Source organism: Coenobita brevimanus, chromosome 46 (genome assembly GCF_032717465.1).
Source record: "Coenobita brevimanus isolate Jiangsu-jjx chromosome 46, ASM3271746v2, whole genome shotgun sequence".
Taxonomy (NCBI): Eukaryota; Metazoa; Arthropoda; class Malacostraca; order Decapoda; family Coenobitidae; genus Coenobita; species Coenobita brevimanus.
In genome coordinates, this window is record NC_136999.1 from 55,501,811 (window position 1) to 55,518,650 (window position 16,840).

At 43.1% G+C, this 16,840-nt stretch overlaps 1 protein-coding gene across 1 annotated transcript in view; it reads left to right on the forward strand.

Moving 5' to 3' along the window:
- Mettl5 (Methyltransferase like 5) overlaps positions 1 to 15,594 on the forward strand; it is a 31,806-nt gene extending 16,212 nt beyond the window's left edge. The window contains exons 2-4 of the mRNA XM_080271583.1: positions 2,485 to 2,594; positions 9,927 to 10,214; positions 15,143 to 15,594. Of these exons, the coding sequence (XP_080127709.1) occupies positions 9,988 to 10,214; positions 15,143 to 15,557 (642 nt within the window). The 5' untranslated portion in view covers positions 2,485 to 2,594; positions 9,927 to 9,987 and the 3' untranslated portion in view covers positions 15,558 to 15,594. The remainder of the gene's footprint in view (positions 1 to 2,484; positions 2,595 to 9,926; positions 10,215 to 15,142) is intronic.
- The last annotated feature ends 1,246 nt before the right edge of the window (positions 15,595 to 16,840 follow it).

Below are 16,840 nucleotides of genomic sequence, written 5' to 3' on the forward strand. Positions count from 1 at the left end.
GGAGGATGACCAGGAGTCTGAAAAGTAGGTGAGAAGATCGCCAGTGGAGCGTCCCTGACGGAACCCATACTGACAATCGGAAAGAAGGTTGTGATAGGAAAGATGCCTTAAAATTTTTCTATTAAGAATTGACTCGAAAACTTTTGAAATACAGGACGTTAAAGCAATTGGACGATAGTTGGAGGGTTGGGAGTGGTCACCCTTCTTTGGGACTGGCTGAATGAGAGCAAACTTCCAGCAAGAAGGAAAGGTACAAGTTGACAGACAAAGGCGAAAGAGTTTGCCTAGGCAGGGTGTAAGCACAGAAGCACAGTTCTTGAGAACAACAGGAGGGACTCCATCAGGCCCATATGCCTTGTTAGTACTGAGGCCAGTGATGGCAGAAAATACATCAACTGAAGAAATTTTAATGTCAGCCATGAGGAAGTCAGAGGGGGGAAGTGATGGAGGAACAGCACCGGAATCGTCTAAGGTGGAATTGGAGGATGGAGGGTGAAAGACTGACGAAGAGAGTGTATGTGAGTGAGGTGGAGGAGGGAAGAGGTAGGGGGAGGCCGAGGATAAGATGGAGGGATGGGGTGGAGAGGTATATGAGAGAGGGGGGTGTGAGTTGGGAGCAGGGCAGTGAAATGGCGGGGGAAGGGGCGACGTGGAGGCAATTTGTTTGTGGCCACCCCAAATGGGATTGAGGCGTCTGGCAATAGATAGATAGGTAGATAGATAGATTTGGAACAACTTAGACAAAAAGGTGGTGCAGGAGAAAAACATTCATGTGTGTAAAAGTAAACTAGATAAATTTGGATATGGAGACAGGACAACACGAGCATCGTTCAATTCCTGTATACTACAAATAGGTAAATACATGACAAAACCACCTCAGTACCACCAATAACTACAGTCAAACTGTAATGGGCGGTTTTAAATCTTCTTTCAAATTGCAGCAAAACAGTACACCAATAAATATGATATAATGAGGACTTAAAGTTATTCCAAGTAGCAATAACAGCACAGTGGAGGACAGGTGGAATAAGGGTAAAATAGGTTCACTGGTACCATATGATTTAATGTAACCTAACAAACATACCCTAACTTAACCAAATACTGTACTGTGTAACCACCATAGCCTGACCTAACCTAATACCATACTGATGTGTGGTTCATGGCAAATGAACTTGTTAGTACTTTTTTATGAAGATTTCCCTGTAACTTTGAGTTAATCATAACTCGAGAGTATGTCGTTAAGTATAGGACTGCGTGTAAAGACCTGATGCACACAAACATTGCCTCTGGACAACAAACAGCCATTTCACCGTGCACCATTTTGGCTTTCGTGTGACCTTCTCTCAGTTTCAGATACCACATTCAAATTTGTTAACTCTTGCACGCTCACCATCCACTCACTCGATATTGTGCTGCTCTCAGGTGTCTGTCCTTTCCTATCCTTCCTATTCTGTCTTTCTTTACATCATTCTTTACTAGCCCTTCTGCCTGTGACTTTACACTCCCTCTTTTCTCTTCCTTTCCTTCATTCTTTCCTGTTCCTTCTGCCTATGGGTGACTCTACACTGAGTGACAAGCCAAATGGTTTCCTGTACACCAGGAAACCATTTATTATGCTGGGTGGTAACCATATAACCAAATAATGATGCCTGGTGGTTGGGTGGGTAATTAAGGCGCTTCAGTCGGATTGAGCCAGTGAAGGTTTATATCCAAGGGGTGGTTGGGGTTGATTGCTCACGTAATGCCACTCAGGGATGAGTGAAGCTGCTCACTCTCGTCTTAAATGTCAGGGCCAACTTGCCTAGCCCCGGGCTTCTATGTTCCTCATGGCGCAACGTAGGATTGGATGATGGATGGATGGATTAATTCTTGCAATCATTTACCATCCAAGGCTCATTGGTCCTGCATTATACCTCATTTGGACTAGTACAGACACATCAAGATTCTGTATGAAATACACAAGATTGAAGCATGAAGCTGACAGGTAAGTAAGCATTTGTGAAGAACATGTTTGGTCATACTTGTTCAGACTGCACAGAATATCTTTCTGTATCTTACATCATACATACATATGTACATCATCTAATCCTGTGTTGCCCCATGAGGAACTTAGGAACGCGGGACCAGGCAAGGTGGTCCTGACATTTAAAGATGAGAGTGACCAGCCACACTCATCCCTGATTGGCATTACGTGAGCAATAAACCCCAACCAACCCTTTGATATAACCCGACACAGGCTAAATCCAGTTGGAGCAGCCTAATTACCCACTAATCTGCCAGGTGCGACAGTTTGGCTGTATGGTTACCACCCAATGTACTAAATGGTTTCATGGTGTACAGGAAACATATACCGGTACATTCCATTTTTTCCTCTGTGTTTTTTCATACTCTGTTAAATACTGCCAGGCAGATTATAGCTTGTACTTGTTGTTAATGGATTACAGTAAAATAAACAAAAACACTGAAAGTGACCCTCTGCCTCAGATAATGCTCAGAGGAAAATTCTTGAGGACCTACAGTTGAAGAAGCAACTGATCTTGAAGCAGGGTGTGTCGCAGGCCCTCAGTGCTCCAGCCACCTCACAACAGCCCACAGTGAGTAAATCAGACCACTCATCATCATTTTACTATCACGGCAGTCATTAAATTTTAATTTATGCAGTCCTTGTGTTGTGTAAGGAATGTGTTCTACAGTAGCTATCAACTTTTGACATGCTAAAGTTACTTATATACCTAACACTGTAGATGTGTGCCTAGAATCTACTGTGTTAAGTGAGGATTGTGTTCCAGTAAGAAAAATAATATTGCCTAGTGACATTGCAAGAGGGGAACAAGTCAAGAGTGAGAGCAGTGGAAATGAGTTACTTGAGAGGAGCATGTGGAGTGACGTGGAGGGACAGGTTGACGAATGAAGAAGTGAAGGAACGTTGTGGGGTAGATGTGGATGTGGTTGAAAAGATTAGGAGAAATACACTGAGGTGGTTTGGACATGTGGAGAGAATGGAGAATGAAAGACTGACTAAGAGGGTGTATGTAGGTGAGGTGGAGGGAGGGAGAAGGAGGGGTAGACCGAGGATGAGGTGGAGGGATGGAGTTGAGAGGTATATGAGGGAGGGGGGGGTGAGTTGGGGGGAGGGGAGTCAAATGGTGGGTGACAGAGTGACTTGGAGGCGTTTTGTCTGCGGCCACCCTTTGCGGGATTAGGGCGTCGGGCTATAGATAGATAGATAGATAGATAGATAAAAAATCAAAGTAAAGAGTTGAAGTAATTATCAAAATGGTTTGATATAGTGACTGGGTGTCTTAGTGTTTATTACTTAATGGAGGACAAGTTAATGAATTGAATGTCAGTGTAAGTTATATCTGCCTTGTCTTTTGACATGTTATATATTGACTGGCAAATCTGTAAGTTTCTTTAACCCATTGGAGCCTAGTGTCCTCAGTATTGGACAGAACTGGGAATTTCCAGATCTTAATAAAGTAGGGAACCCCCAGGTAGGGACTTATGAGCTTCACGACTCTGAGCCGATAGGCGGAGGGCGGTACGCTTAGTACCCTCCCAGTGCAGTGCCTCGTCCAACAACTCTGGGATCCAATGGGGTATATGAATCGTGTTTCAGTGTTGATTAACTGCTTTATAGCGAAAAGTGAGTTAATTAAAAGCATGTTAAATGATAAATGACTGTACTATTTGGTACTTCAAACTGGGAAAACTGGCAGCTCAGTTTCATAGGTACTGACCTTTAACAGGCATTTTTTCTTTAGTATACTGAGGAACTAACTGCAAAAAAGAAATTAAAAAGGTAACTTATAACAAGGACTTACTACTGGTACCCATGCACTTCTTATTCTCTCATTTATCTGTACTGTAGTACTGTACAGTTTACATGACCGGTATTTGTTGCACATTAGAATTAGAGTGGTAGAATGGGACTGTTCAAGAATGTATGTGCTGCATAGGTTGGAGGGGATACGGAAAAAATGTGGAGTAAGGAAATTTTTTGATCAAAGGATAGAGGAGAATGTGCTTAGGTGGTCTAGTTACATAAAGGGAATGCATGTAATCACTAGGGTAGTGAGAGGGCACAGGTATATCAATATTTTAGGGAGTTGATGGCGAGAGGAGACATGGAATGCTAAGAAGGTGGATGGCTACTATACTGTAATTACTCGTAAGTGTGAATAAGTGAGGTATAGAATTTAAGGAAGCAAAGGAGTTAATGAAGGACAGAAATGGAGAGATGTAGTGTGATTAGGGATGCATATGGCAAGGCTTGCATCCCATTTTTAATTATCTTGGCAGGCCATCCCCTATCAAGAGTTCCCTGGAGGGGATAAAGCATTGAAGGTGATTTTTTTTATTATTAAAACTAATAATTCCTCATTTTTCATTATGTCAGGTTTGCCAACTCTGGTTATTTGCAGATGAGGAAACCATCACAGAATACACTGGCTTAAGATGAATTTTGAAATAATTTGACAAAGTTTTAAAAATCATCTGAAAGTACACTTTAATTAAGTAGATCCTAATGACTGATGATGTTTGGGGGTGTTATGAAGGGATTTTAGGCAATAACATAGGTAAACTTTGACTAAGTGTCCCTTTGCATGGGTTTTCATTATCTGCAGATTTTTGCTATTCTCAGTTGTGTCTGTTACCTAACCATCCATCATCCAATCCTGTGTTGTCCCACGAGGAGCATAAGAGCCCAGGGCTAGGCAAGTTGGTCCTGACATTTAAGATGAAAGTGACCAGCCTCACTCATCCCTGAGTGGCATTATGTGAGCAATAACCCCAACCACCCCTTGGATATAAGCCTTCATCGGCTCAATCCAATTGGAGTGCTGCAGTTACCCACTAAACCATCATGTGCCATAATTTGGTTATATGGTTACCACCCAGCTTAGTAAATGGTTTCTTGGTGAACAGGAAACCATTTGGCTTGTCACTCAGTGTAGAGTCACCCATAGGCAGAGGGAACAGGAAAGAAAGACAAAAGAGGAAGTGTAAAGGCACCCGTAGGCAGATGGATGATCAAAGCATGAAGTAAAGAAAGACAGAAGAGGAAGGAGGGAAAAGAGGGAGGTGTGGAAAAGGCAGATACCTGAGAGCAGCACTACATCGAGTGAGTGGATGGTGAGCGTCCCCAGCTACCACTAACACCCATGAAAAATAAGGGATGACTATCAAATTGTATGTAGTTTTGTCATGAGATGTAATGTCATGGTAGTAAATGGTTACAGCCAGTATCATTTTATCCCCTTTGAAATGTAGGGACCTGAGGTTAGACCACCATATTGGTACATTTAAGAGTAGATGATCAGCTTACTCGCATTGGTGGCATTGCACATTACAAGATTCCAGTAGTCTATTGGGGATTGAAACTAGGAAGGCTGTCTTGCTGACGGTGACCTTCTAACCAGTTACAGTTGTATCAGTTGTGACTCTTCACTACACATCCTGCCAGCTGTTTTGATAAAATGGCATGATGTATTATATGGTTCAATAATTCATAAAGTACTTTATTATGGATATTTTGTTTACTAAATGTATGTTAAAGAATGATTTACCAAGTCATTGAGTAATAGGTTTAATCTATGAAAATTGAGTGAGATGTGAACAGCAAATATCAATACCTTTACCCAAAGTGAAGGTAACTATTCAGTAGATATGATAGTTTTTCTCTTACATCATACAGTATTGCATACGTGGAGCAACTTAGTTCAAGTGATGGTGTAGTCATGTCAATAGGCTTGATCCCCTAGAGGTCACTGGTGGTTTATTGTGTAGTGAATGTCATCAAGGGAAGAAAACCAGTGACTTGTCTTCAACTCCATGAATATGGGTTGCATCCTTGTAGTTTACTCTTACTGCTGCCAGACAGTTTTATTTAACTTTGGAAAGGTTACACATTTATTATTAAGACTATATAACATTGCATGTTCAAAGAGTGTGTCACAGGGTAAATAGAATTGTCAAGGGACGATTAGTACAATATTTAAAACAAAAAAAATATCCTCATGCACAGTGAATTCAGTGTACTGTGCTTGGCTATGGTATCCCAACTTTGGGGTGCCTGCATCGTAAAGGACTGGCTGTTACTGGTACCGTATGAGATAGTGTGAACTGAATACGGTACAGCTGTCCTTCAAATGACAGGGGTTAGGGAACATAAACCCTTTGAATTGTCTCTACAGTAAAAGCCATCCAATCTGACCACCAATAATCCAAAAATCCCAATACTCTGAATTTGTCAAGGCAAAATTTTTCTTATTTTTTCTAGGCTTTTTTTCAAAACCTTTCTGGACTTTACATAAGGATTTATTTGGCTTGTACTTGCCCTTGGAGTTGGATGTACCTGCCTGCAACTATTCATCTATACTTCTGTATACATTTCTGATGAGTAAAACAATAACCCATATCATCTATCTATCTACCTATTGCCAGACGCCTCAATCCCGTTTGGGGTGGCCACAAACAAATTGCCTCCACGTCGCCCTGTCCCCCGCCATTTCACTGCCCTGCTCCCAGCTCACACCCCCCTCTCTCATATACCTCTCCACCCCATCCCTCCATCTCATCCTCGGCCTCCCCTTCCCTCTCCCCCCCTCCACCTCACTCACACACACTCTCTTTGTCAGACTTTCACCCTCCATCCTCTCCACATGGCCAAACCACCTCAGTATATTCCTCCTAATGCTTCCTATCATATCCACATCCACACCACAACACTCTTTTATGTCCTCAGTTGTCAGCCTGTCTCTCCATGTGACTCCACAGGCTTCTCTTAAATAACTCATTTCCACTGCTCTCACTCTTGACTTGTGTCCTTCCAACAACGTCCAAGCTTCACTTCCATACGTTAGAGTTAGTATCACAATACTGTCATGTAGTAACTTTTTCACTTCCATGCTCACTTCCCTGTTTCTTATCACTGCTTTCAAAGAACCAGCAACCTTTTTTCCCTGCTGTACCCTTTCAAGCACTTCACCCTCCAAACCTCAATCCTTACTCATCACACTACCCAAGTACTTAAACGTATTCACATTTTCCAATTCCTCACCTTCCAACCTCGCTGTACATTCACTGACTTCACCTCTCTCAAAGACCATCACTTTACTCTTCCCTACATTCACCTTTAGATTCCATTTCTTACACACTCTCCCAAACTCATCCACCAAGCCTTGCAGCTCCCCTTCGTCTTCACTCAACAACACAGTATCATCTGCAAACAACGGTACAGGGAGCTTCCAAACACTACCCTCTCTCACCAGGGCCACTCCAACATCCACTACCCTACCTTGTACCTCTTTTATTACCCCATCCATGTACAGATTGAACAACCATGGAGACATGACACATCCCTGTTTCAACCCAACCTTCAAAGAGAAAAAAATTCACTCAATTCACCATCCACATGCACTGCAGCCTTAGCACCATCGTACATACTCTTCACAGCATTCAGCAACTTCCCATCTACTCCATGTATTCTTAATACTTTCCACAATCCTTGTCTATCCACCCTATCATATGCTTTCTCCAAATCCATGAAAGCCACATACAACTTCTTTCCCTTCTCTAGAAACTTTTCCACTGAAGATCTAAGAATGAATATCTGATCTACACAACCTCTTCCTTCCTAAAGCCTCCCTGTTCTTCTCCAACTAATTCCTCTGTTCTTTCTCTAACTCTGTCAATAAGTATCCTACCATACACTTTTCCTATTATACTAAGAAGACAAATGCCCCTATGATTACCACACACTTCTTTTCCCCCTTTTCCTTTGTACAAGGAAATAATTATACCTGACTTCCAATCCTCCGGGACTCTACCTTCCTCCCAGGCCAATCTGCACATCTTCCACATCCATTCTACTACTATCTCTCCCCCATGCTTCAGCATTTCACCACACACTCCATCAATTCCTGGGGCTTTCCCCAATTTAACTTTCTTCATTGCTTCCACAACTTCTATCCTACTGATTTCTTCCTGTCTTCTCACCTCCCTCCTTCTCCCAGCCATTCCCCAGCCACTTATACTCGCATTACTTCCATCCTTTATGTTCAACAATTCCTTAAAGTGTTCTCTCCATCTGCTCACTTTTTCTCCCTTCTCCACTAGTAATCTACCATTTTTATCTTTCACTCCCCTGCTAACTTCACTTCCACCCTGTCTTACTCTCTCCATCTCTTTCCAGAACATTTTCTTAGTCTCTCCACTTTACACTCAAATTCCTTCCAAATTCCTCATCCACTCACTTCTTCCTCTCTCTTACTAATCTTTTCACCTCTTTCTTTCTACATATAATTCTCTCTTCCATCTCTCAACTTCTTCCACGCTCCTATTTCTCATCCAGTCATTGTATGCATTCTTATTTTGTGCCACAGCCTGTCTCACCTCTTCATTCCACCACGCTGTTCCTTGCACCCCCCTCCATCTTCTCCCACACACCACATCACATGTTGCACACATTTCTTGTGTGAATATGCTACACACACCTTCCATGTCCCCCATCTGCTCCAATTCATATTTGCCCAATCGTTCCTCCACTTCTCTCTTATATTCTGCCTTTTTCTCATCCTCTTGTAACCTTTCCACTCTCCTTGCAAATACTCCTTCTTCCCGTCCTTCCCTTCTTCTATTTCTCCATCTTATTTGGATCTTGATTCTGGTCACCACCAAGTAGTGGTCAGAAAGTCCACTCCCCCAACCTCTATAAGCTCTTGCATCCATTACACATCTTCGCATCCTTTCATCCACACACACATAATCAATCATTGCCTTCCTTTCATTCAGTTCACCACCCACCCTTCTCATCACTCGCCATGTATACCTGTGGATCATTTTATGCCTGAAGAGGGTATTGGCTATCACCAACCCCCTCCCAGCACAAATGTCCACTAACCACCATATTAAGTTTATTTAATGCTCATGTAGGCTACACATTTCTAATGTTTTCAAAGGTCCCTTCCAATAGTCCAAAAGACCCTTGGACCCTTTCCATACAGATTATAGGACTTTTACTGTATGTCTGTCTACAGCCAGACCCCAGAATCCCTTAAGGGTTGGCCGTTTGTCTTTGAGTTGTTTTACGGAGAGGGGCAATAACCCTCCGCCCACACACTTCCATCTATGTAGGGAACACTTTTGGTTTGGATATATGGTTACCACCTAGCATTGTAAATGGTTTCCTGGCTTAAAGGAAACGATTAAGCTTGTCACTCATTAAGCTTGTCACTCAATGTAGTACCACCTGAGAAGGAAAGAAATGCAATAAAAAGTGACATAAGAGATGAGAGAAATAGGAAGAGAGGAGGGCAGACACAGAAAAAAATTATAAAATTGAAGAAATAGGGAGCATTACATCAAATGAGTGGATGATGGTTGCCACCACCTACCACTTTGAATTGTGAATTTCCATAAATGCTTAAAACCTCTCTAAAAGGACTACAGCTGTAATTTAGCTATGGGTATATGGTTACCAGAAAATAATTTTGTAGTGCCCCCAAACATCATCAGAGGTTAGTAGTTATATGTTGAAAGTGTATTTTCAGATTATTTAATAATGCAGGTTGTTTAATCATCTCTAATTACACAAGGAACTTGTCTGTTTTGTGATGGTTTATTAACCCTTGAATAACCAGACCTGGCAATAATGAAGGTGTGAGTAGTGATAGACAACTGTATAACAGCGTGTTTGTATGGTTATAGGGTTGGTCATCAGGCACAGATGGTCATCTTGCCAGCAACAGTCAGCGCTCCAGCCTTCTGCAGGCAACGGCATCAAGCTTTGGCTATTTCATCCCACAAGACTCATCTTTTGGAAATTTTATCTTGCCAGTTTTGCCACGTCTTGACCCTAAATGATTCTCTTTTCTTCTGTTTATCTCTGAAGCCTTGTGTAACTGCGCTTTCCGCCCCCTCAGTGAAAACATCAGTGGCACAGAGAATAAGACTGGCACAAACCAAATTGTAGAGTGTAGAAACATGAAGTTAAAGGACCTAGAATCATGGCTTCAAGGTGTGCAAGGGTTTGAGGAACCAAAAGTATTACTGGAGCAGTACCAGACGCCACCCCACATTGCAGCTCGGATTCTGCACACTGCCCAGGCCTCTTTTGGAGACCTGGAGGGCAAGATTGTGGCTGACTTGGGTTGTGGATGTGGCATGTTGTCACTTGGGGCATCTCTGCTGGGGGCTGCTCTCACAGTTGGGTTTGTACTCCATTGCATTTTGTTTCTTGCATGAAAACACTGTCATCAAAATCATATCGATGTTATTCTGTACCACTTATTGTAACAGTTTGATGTTAATATTTATGTGATTATTGTTTCTCCTTGCTTTAAAGTTTATGTTGTTTTTTCCTTGTTAATATTAAAAATTAGATTCTTTTCATTAAAACTTACAATGCCGTACCTTTCTTTTTCGTTGTTACACTTGCCACACCACACACCGCTTTAGCATTCCTAACTAAGCAGTCCCTATATGCGTTCCACAGGCTGTCCAGATCCAATTAATTCTAATTCATTAATTCTAACTCCCCCTCTACATTGGTCCTGTAATCATCTGCCATTTCTTTGATCCTCAGCTTTTCAACTTTCAGTCTTTCTCCCTGACTGCTCCTCTCTCTTGATCCACCTCACTCCTCTCAGCTTGATCTTGCATACCACAATCACATGATCTGACAGACCTCCACATCGTCTACTCACGGTGTGCGGTGTGACAAGAGTAACAACAAAGAAGAAAGGTACAGCATGGTGGGATGAGAAGGTTAAGAGAGCAGTAGAGGAAAAGAGGAAGAAGTGGTTAAAGTGGTTTCAGGGCAGGGGTGTAGGTGAAATAAGAACTGAATATATTGAGAGCAAGAAGCACGTAAAGAGACTAGTAAAGAGGAAAATGAAGGAGGTAAATGATGATCTAGGAAGAAGAATGAATGCGAACTACTCTGAAAATAGGAAGTTATTCAGGAAAGAGGTATGGGTATGTAGAACTGAAAATGGAAACGAATGTGATGCTGTGAAGGATGTAGGTGGTAGTAACCCATGGGGATGAAGTAAGGACCAGATGGAAAGAATATTTTGAAAGCCTGAAGAATGGGAATAGAGAGAGCAGAGTGCCTGTAAACATCATTGATTTTGGAGGTGTGAAGAGAAGGAATGCAGTGCCAGGAGACGTGACACTCGCACAGGTGAAGAGTGCTGTGAAGTGGCTGAAAAATGGGAAAGCAGCTGGGGTTGATGAGGTATATGTAGAGATGCTTAACCCTTTAACCGCGGGTGTCATCCCAGAATGACATTGCAAAAACTGGACCAAACCGCGGGTGTCATTCTCGAATGTTTGTGAATATTTTGAATACTGCGCGTTTTTTCCGTGCGCCAATTGTTTCAAGGGAGAGTAGCTATTAAGTTCTTTCACTCCAGCCAACCCCCACCTCCCTCCTCCCACCCCCCGGGCCCCCCACCCCACCCCTGACCAAACACGCATCAGTATCTGTCCAGCTGTGTGAGTGACAGCACCGCTGATGTGGCAGTGAAGTGCGGGCAATTACAGTGCCTTTTACCTGCCTCAGTGAACACAGAGTGGGTGTTTATCATATGTGCAGTGTTCATATATGTTTATAGTATTATTATCAGAATGAGGTTGGCATTTGGTAATGGTGTGTGAGCGAAAAATAGTGATTTTAGATCGCTCACTTCTAATGGCACTGCCCATCCAGTGATAGTCAACGAAATCATGAAACCTACATCATTGCAAAGCCGAAGGTTAGTACTTTCTAATGGTACCTTATTTTTCGCTCTAGATTTATTCTGTGCAGAGTTATAAAGGTTTAAAGTTTGTTTACATTTTGGCTGGAACCCCCGCAGGAGAGGCCAGTCGGGACAAAACAATGCCCACGGTTAAAGGGTTAAGTGTAGTGGAGAGAGTGGATTGAAGGGCTTGTTGGAGATATGTAAGAAGGCATGGATGAGTGAAACTGTGCCTGCAGAGTGGAAAAAGGCTGTGATTGTACCTCTGTACAAAAATAAAGGTGAGCGAAGTGAGTGCAAGAATTATCGTGGCATAAGTTTATTGAGTGTGGTAGGGAGGTATATGGAAGAATTATGATAGAGTAAGAGAGATATCAGAAGTCCTAGTGAATGATGAACAGGGTGGCTTCAGGAGTGACAGAGGATGTGTGGATCAAATATTTGCAGTGCGACCGATAGCAGAGAAGGCTGGTGAGCAGGACCATAAGGTGTTTATGGCATTCATGAATCTGGAAAAAGTATACGACAAAATGGACAGAGAAGGATTGTGGAAAGTTTTGTGCATGTATGGAGTAGATGGTAAGCTGTTAGGTGCCTTCAAGAGTTTTTTTTTTTCCTCTCCTCCATCCTTCTTTCCATCCATCCACTTCTGTCTTTCTTTCCTCTTTCTTCTGCCTGCAGGTGACTTTACACTCCCTCTTGTGTCTTTCTTTCCTTCATTCTTTCCTCTTCCTTCTACCTGTGGGTGACTCTACACTGAGTGACAAGCCAAATGGTTTCCTGTACACCAGGAAATCATCTGCTATGCTGGGTGGTAATCATATAACCAAATTTTGGCGCCTGGTGGTTTAGTGGGTAATAACGGTGCTCCAATCGGATTGAGCTGGTGAAGGTTTATATCCAAGGGGTGGTTGGGGTTTATTGTTCATGTAATGCCACTCAGGGATGAGTGAGGCTGGTCACTCTCATCTTAAATGCCAGGACCAACTTGCCTAGCCCCGGGCTTCTACACTCCTCATGGGGCAATGTAGGATTAGATGATGGATAGATGGTGAAGCATGTGTAAGGGTTAATGGGCATCTAAGTGAATGGTTCATGATCGGTGTGGGCGTGCGACGAGGTTGTGCGACGTCCCCATGGTTGTTCAATATATGCAGTATATGGATGGGGTGATGAGAGAAGTAAAAACACGAGCAATGGAGAGAGGGATGGCGTTGGTAGTGAATGGTGATAGATGGAATATCTCAAATTTGTTGTATGCTGGTGATGCAGTGCTGCTTGCAAGTACCAGACAAGAACTTGGTGGGCTAGTGCAGAGTTTTTCTGATATCTGTGAGCATCATGCCTTGAGAGTAAATGTAGAAAAGAGTAAAGCGATTGTTATTGAGAGAAGGTGACTCCCAGTGTGGTGTTACAATGAAAGGAGAGAGATTGGAATTGGTTAGAGAGTTCAAATGCCTGGGTACAGTGATAGAAAAGAGAGGAAAATGTGCAAAAGAAGTTGAGAGTAGAGTGACACAGGCATGAGTAAATGTAGAAAAGAGTAAAGCGATTGTTATTGAGAGAAGGTGACTCCCAGTGTGGTGTTACAATGAAAGGAGAGAGATTGGAATTGGTGAGAGAGTTCAAATGCCTGGGTACAGTGATAGAAAAGAGAGGAAAATGTGCAAAAGAAGTTGAGAGTAGAGTGACACATGGAAGAAAAGTAGCTGGTTCAATGAAGGCCTTGAAAAGAAACAGAGACTTGAGTGTTGCAGCTGCACGAGGCTTACATGAAGGAGTGTTAGTGCCACCTTTAACATATGGATGTGAGACTGTGGTGTGGCATGAAAAGTCAAGAGTAAGAGCTGTGGAGATGGGACTGCTGAGGAATGTATGTGGAGGACAGAGGGTGGATAGGATGCAAAATAATGTGATTCGTGAAAGATGCGGAGTAAGGAAGTTGGTGGACACCAGAATCGAAGAAAGTGTACTGAGATGGTATGGTCATGTGGAGAGAATGGATAACAATAGAGTGGTGAAAAAGGTATATCTAAGTGAATTTGAAGGAGGAAGGAGGCGAGGTAGGCCAAGGAGAAGGTGGAGAGATATGGTGGATGAGTGTGTGAGGAAGAGAGGTTTGGAAGTTGGTGAGGCTAGGGAACTGACAAGAGATCGAGCTGGCTGGATGAATGTTGTGAGGAGAAGTGCGTGATCAGGGATTTGTCACCCCTTTTTAACGTGGCAGCGTCTGGATTGACTCAATCGGATACATTTATATGAAGCTACAGATCGTTGTGAATGTTTTTGGCGTATCTGTAGAGCCAGGATCCCGGGGGCTTGAATGATGAGTGAATGGAAGCGTGGCCCATTGGATTGGGCAAATTTGGGCTGTCTGGACATTGCTACTCCTCACCCTGCCCTTGGGTGGGAAAGGAGGTCTGGATGATGATGATGATGACGATGATGAAGACTTGCAATGTTGTACAGTATTGTACAGTAAAGTTGCCTAATCTGCGGCAGTTAGAGACTGGTACCTACCCGCGGCTTACGAATTCCACGGTTTATAAAGTTACGAACCAATGGGGAAAAAGGATATTTAATCGGGACCCTCATGGAACCCCCCTACAGCACCCAACCTACACCTGACTAGCCAATGGCAAACACAAACAGACAGTCTTAGAAATATTCAGTGCCTGTATTTAATGGACCCCAGCTGGGCTGAATGTTGCCTTGGGGGGTTGGGGCCATCCATAGCAGAGCCCAGGGAGAGGTAACCTGGACAAAAAAAAAGGCCAGGTAGCGCTCAGAAGTCATGGGGGAACACATATAGTTGGCAGTTGGTGGGACAGGAAGTAAACAGAACATGGCGGCTGTAGCGTGCACACTTGCCACCAGGGCCGGGCTGAGATTGGCTACTGGGTCTAAGTTGTCTGTGATTGGCTAGCAGCTGCAGAATACATCATGGGTGCTTGGATATTATAAATCTCCTCAGAAATGAGCCACTTTGGAATCTAGGAACTGCATTTTTCGATTTTTTTCTGCAGAATAAAAAAATAGAGACTGATTGGACAAAGTACTGTGGATTACAAATCCGCAGCTTTCAGATACGTGAATTAGGTGACTTGACTGTACTTATCATGAAGAGGGCTACCTTCCAATTTTTTTTTTTCTCTCTCTCTCTCTCTCCCTACAATGATTTTACAAGCATGTGACAAAGGTAGAATGTATCTGGCATTTCTGTGGTGATGCTACATACTGATGTGGGATGCATACTTACCACATACAATACTAAGAGGCATTCCATACAATTGAACATCAAAAATTAAGGGTTTGCTTTCTTCTATTCAACTGAAATTTTAAGCATACTGCTGTTAGTACTGTATCAGACTGACTGTACTCTTTCTTTCCGGCAGCATAGACACTGATAGTGATGCACTGGAAGTGTGTAAGGAAAACTTAGTGGAGGCTGAAGTGGAAAATGTTGAGTTATTGGAGGCTGACGTCACCACACTGTCCGATCAACACCCACGCCTTAAAAAGTTTTTTGATACTGTAATTCTCAATCCTCCTTTTGGCACCAAGCGCAACCCTGGGATGGATGTGGCATTTGTACAGACGGCTCTGGCGGTGTCAAATGGTGTGGTGTATAGCCTTCATAAGACATCCACACGCTCACATCTCATTAAGAAGGCTGGAGACTGGGGTGTCAAGGCTGATGTTCTTGCAAGATTACGCTTTGATCTGCCCAACACCTACAAGTTCCATAAAAAGACATCTGTAGATATTGATGTGGATCTCATCAGGTTCTCTCGATCCAAACAGTGGTGACCTGCGTGCTTGGTTTTTTAGACCTTTTTTTTTTTTTTTTTTTTTTTTTTAAGCTACAGAATCAGTGTTTGTACTCCTGAAGCATCATTAAATTCATCCCACCTTCAGCAACTGGTTATTTATTTCAATTGCTCCTAAAGTAAAGATTGTTTTGGACGCATCCCTGCCAGCTGATTTTATGCAACGAGGGACTTTCAACCACAGACAGTTGAATTTCCTCTAGTGGTAGGTGGGGGCACCCACCATCCACTCACTCAGTGCTCCTAAAGTAAAGATTGTCTTGGACGTATCCCTACTGCCAGATGATTTTATGGAGCGAAGGACTTTCAACTATAGACAGTTGAATTTCCTCTAGTGGTATGTGGGGGCACCCACCATCCACACATTCAATGTAGTGCTGCTCTCGGATGCCTGCCCTTTCCTCTCTTCCTTCTTTTCTTCCATCCTCTTTTTTATTTCATTCCTTCATTCTTTCTTCTTCTTTCTGTCCACAGGTGACTCTGCACAGACAAGCCAAATGGTTTCCTTTACAGAAGGAAACCATTTACTATGCTGGGTGGTAACCATGTAACTAAATTTTGGAGCCAGGTGGTTTAGTGGGTAAATGTGGTACCCCAATTGGATTGAGCCAGTGAAGGTTTATATCCAAGGGGTGGTTAGGGTTTATTGCTCACATAATGCCACTCAGGGATGAGTGAGGCTGGTCACTCTCATCTTAAATGTAAGGACCAACTTGCCTAACCCCAGGCTCCTACGCTCCTCATGGGGCAACATAGGATTGGATAATGGATGGATGGAAGTACAGTACCATGGCTCCGGTCTAGCACAGTACTCATAAGCCTTTCACTTAAGGTTTTGTGTAGTAGTTTCATATTGCTTATAAAAGTTCCAACATGCCTGCATGCGTTTCCCTTGGTCACCTAATAGTGGCTCTCTACTCCGCTCAGTCTCTGACAGCCTCCCTTTTCAGTCTCTTAGCCCTGAGGTCACACTGTATGACCTAGTCCCAGGTCTTTTTTGGTCTGCCTCTTGTTACCCTATCCCTGATGTTCACACTTCTCACTTTGCATACCAATCTGTCATCCTTCATCCTCTCCTTGTGCCCAAATTACCTCGATCTACCCCTCCTCATGTGGAGAGGATGGAGGGTGAAAGACTGACGAAGAGAGTGTATGTGAGTGAGGTGGAGGGGGGAAGAGGGAGGGGGAGGCCAAGGATGAGATGGAGGGATGGGGTGGAGAGGTATATGAGAGAGGGGGTGTGTGAGTTGGGAGCAGGGCAGT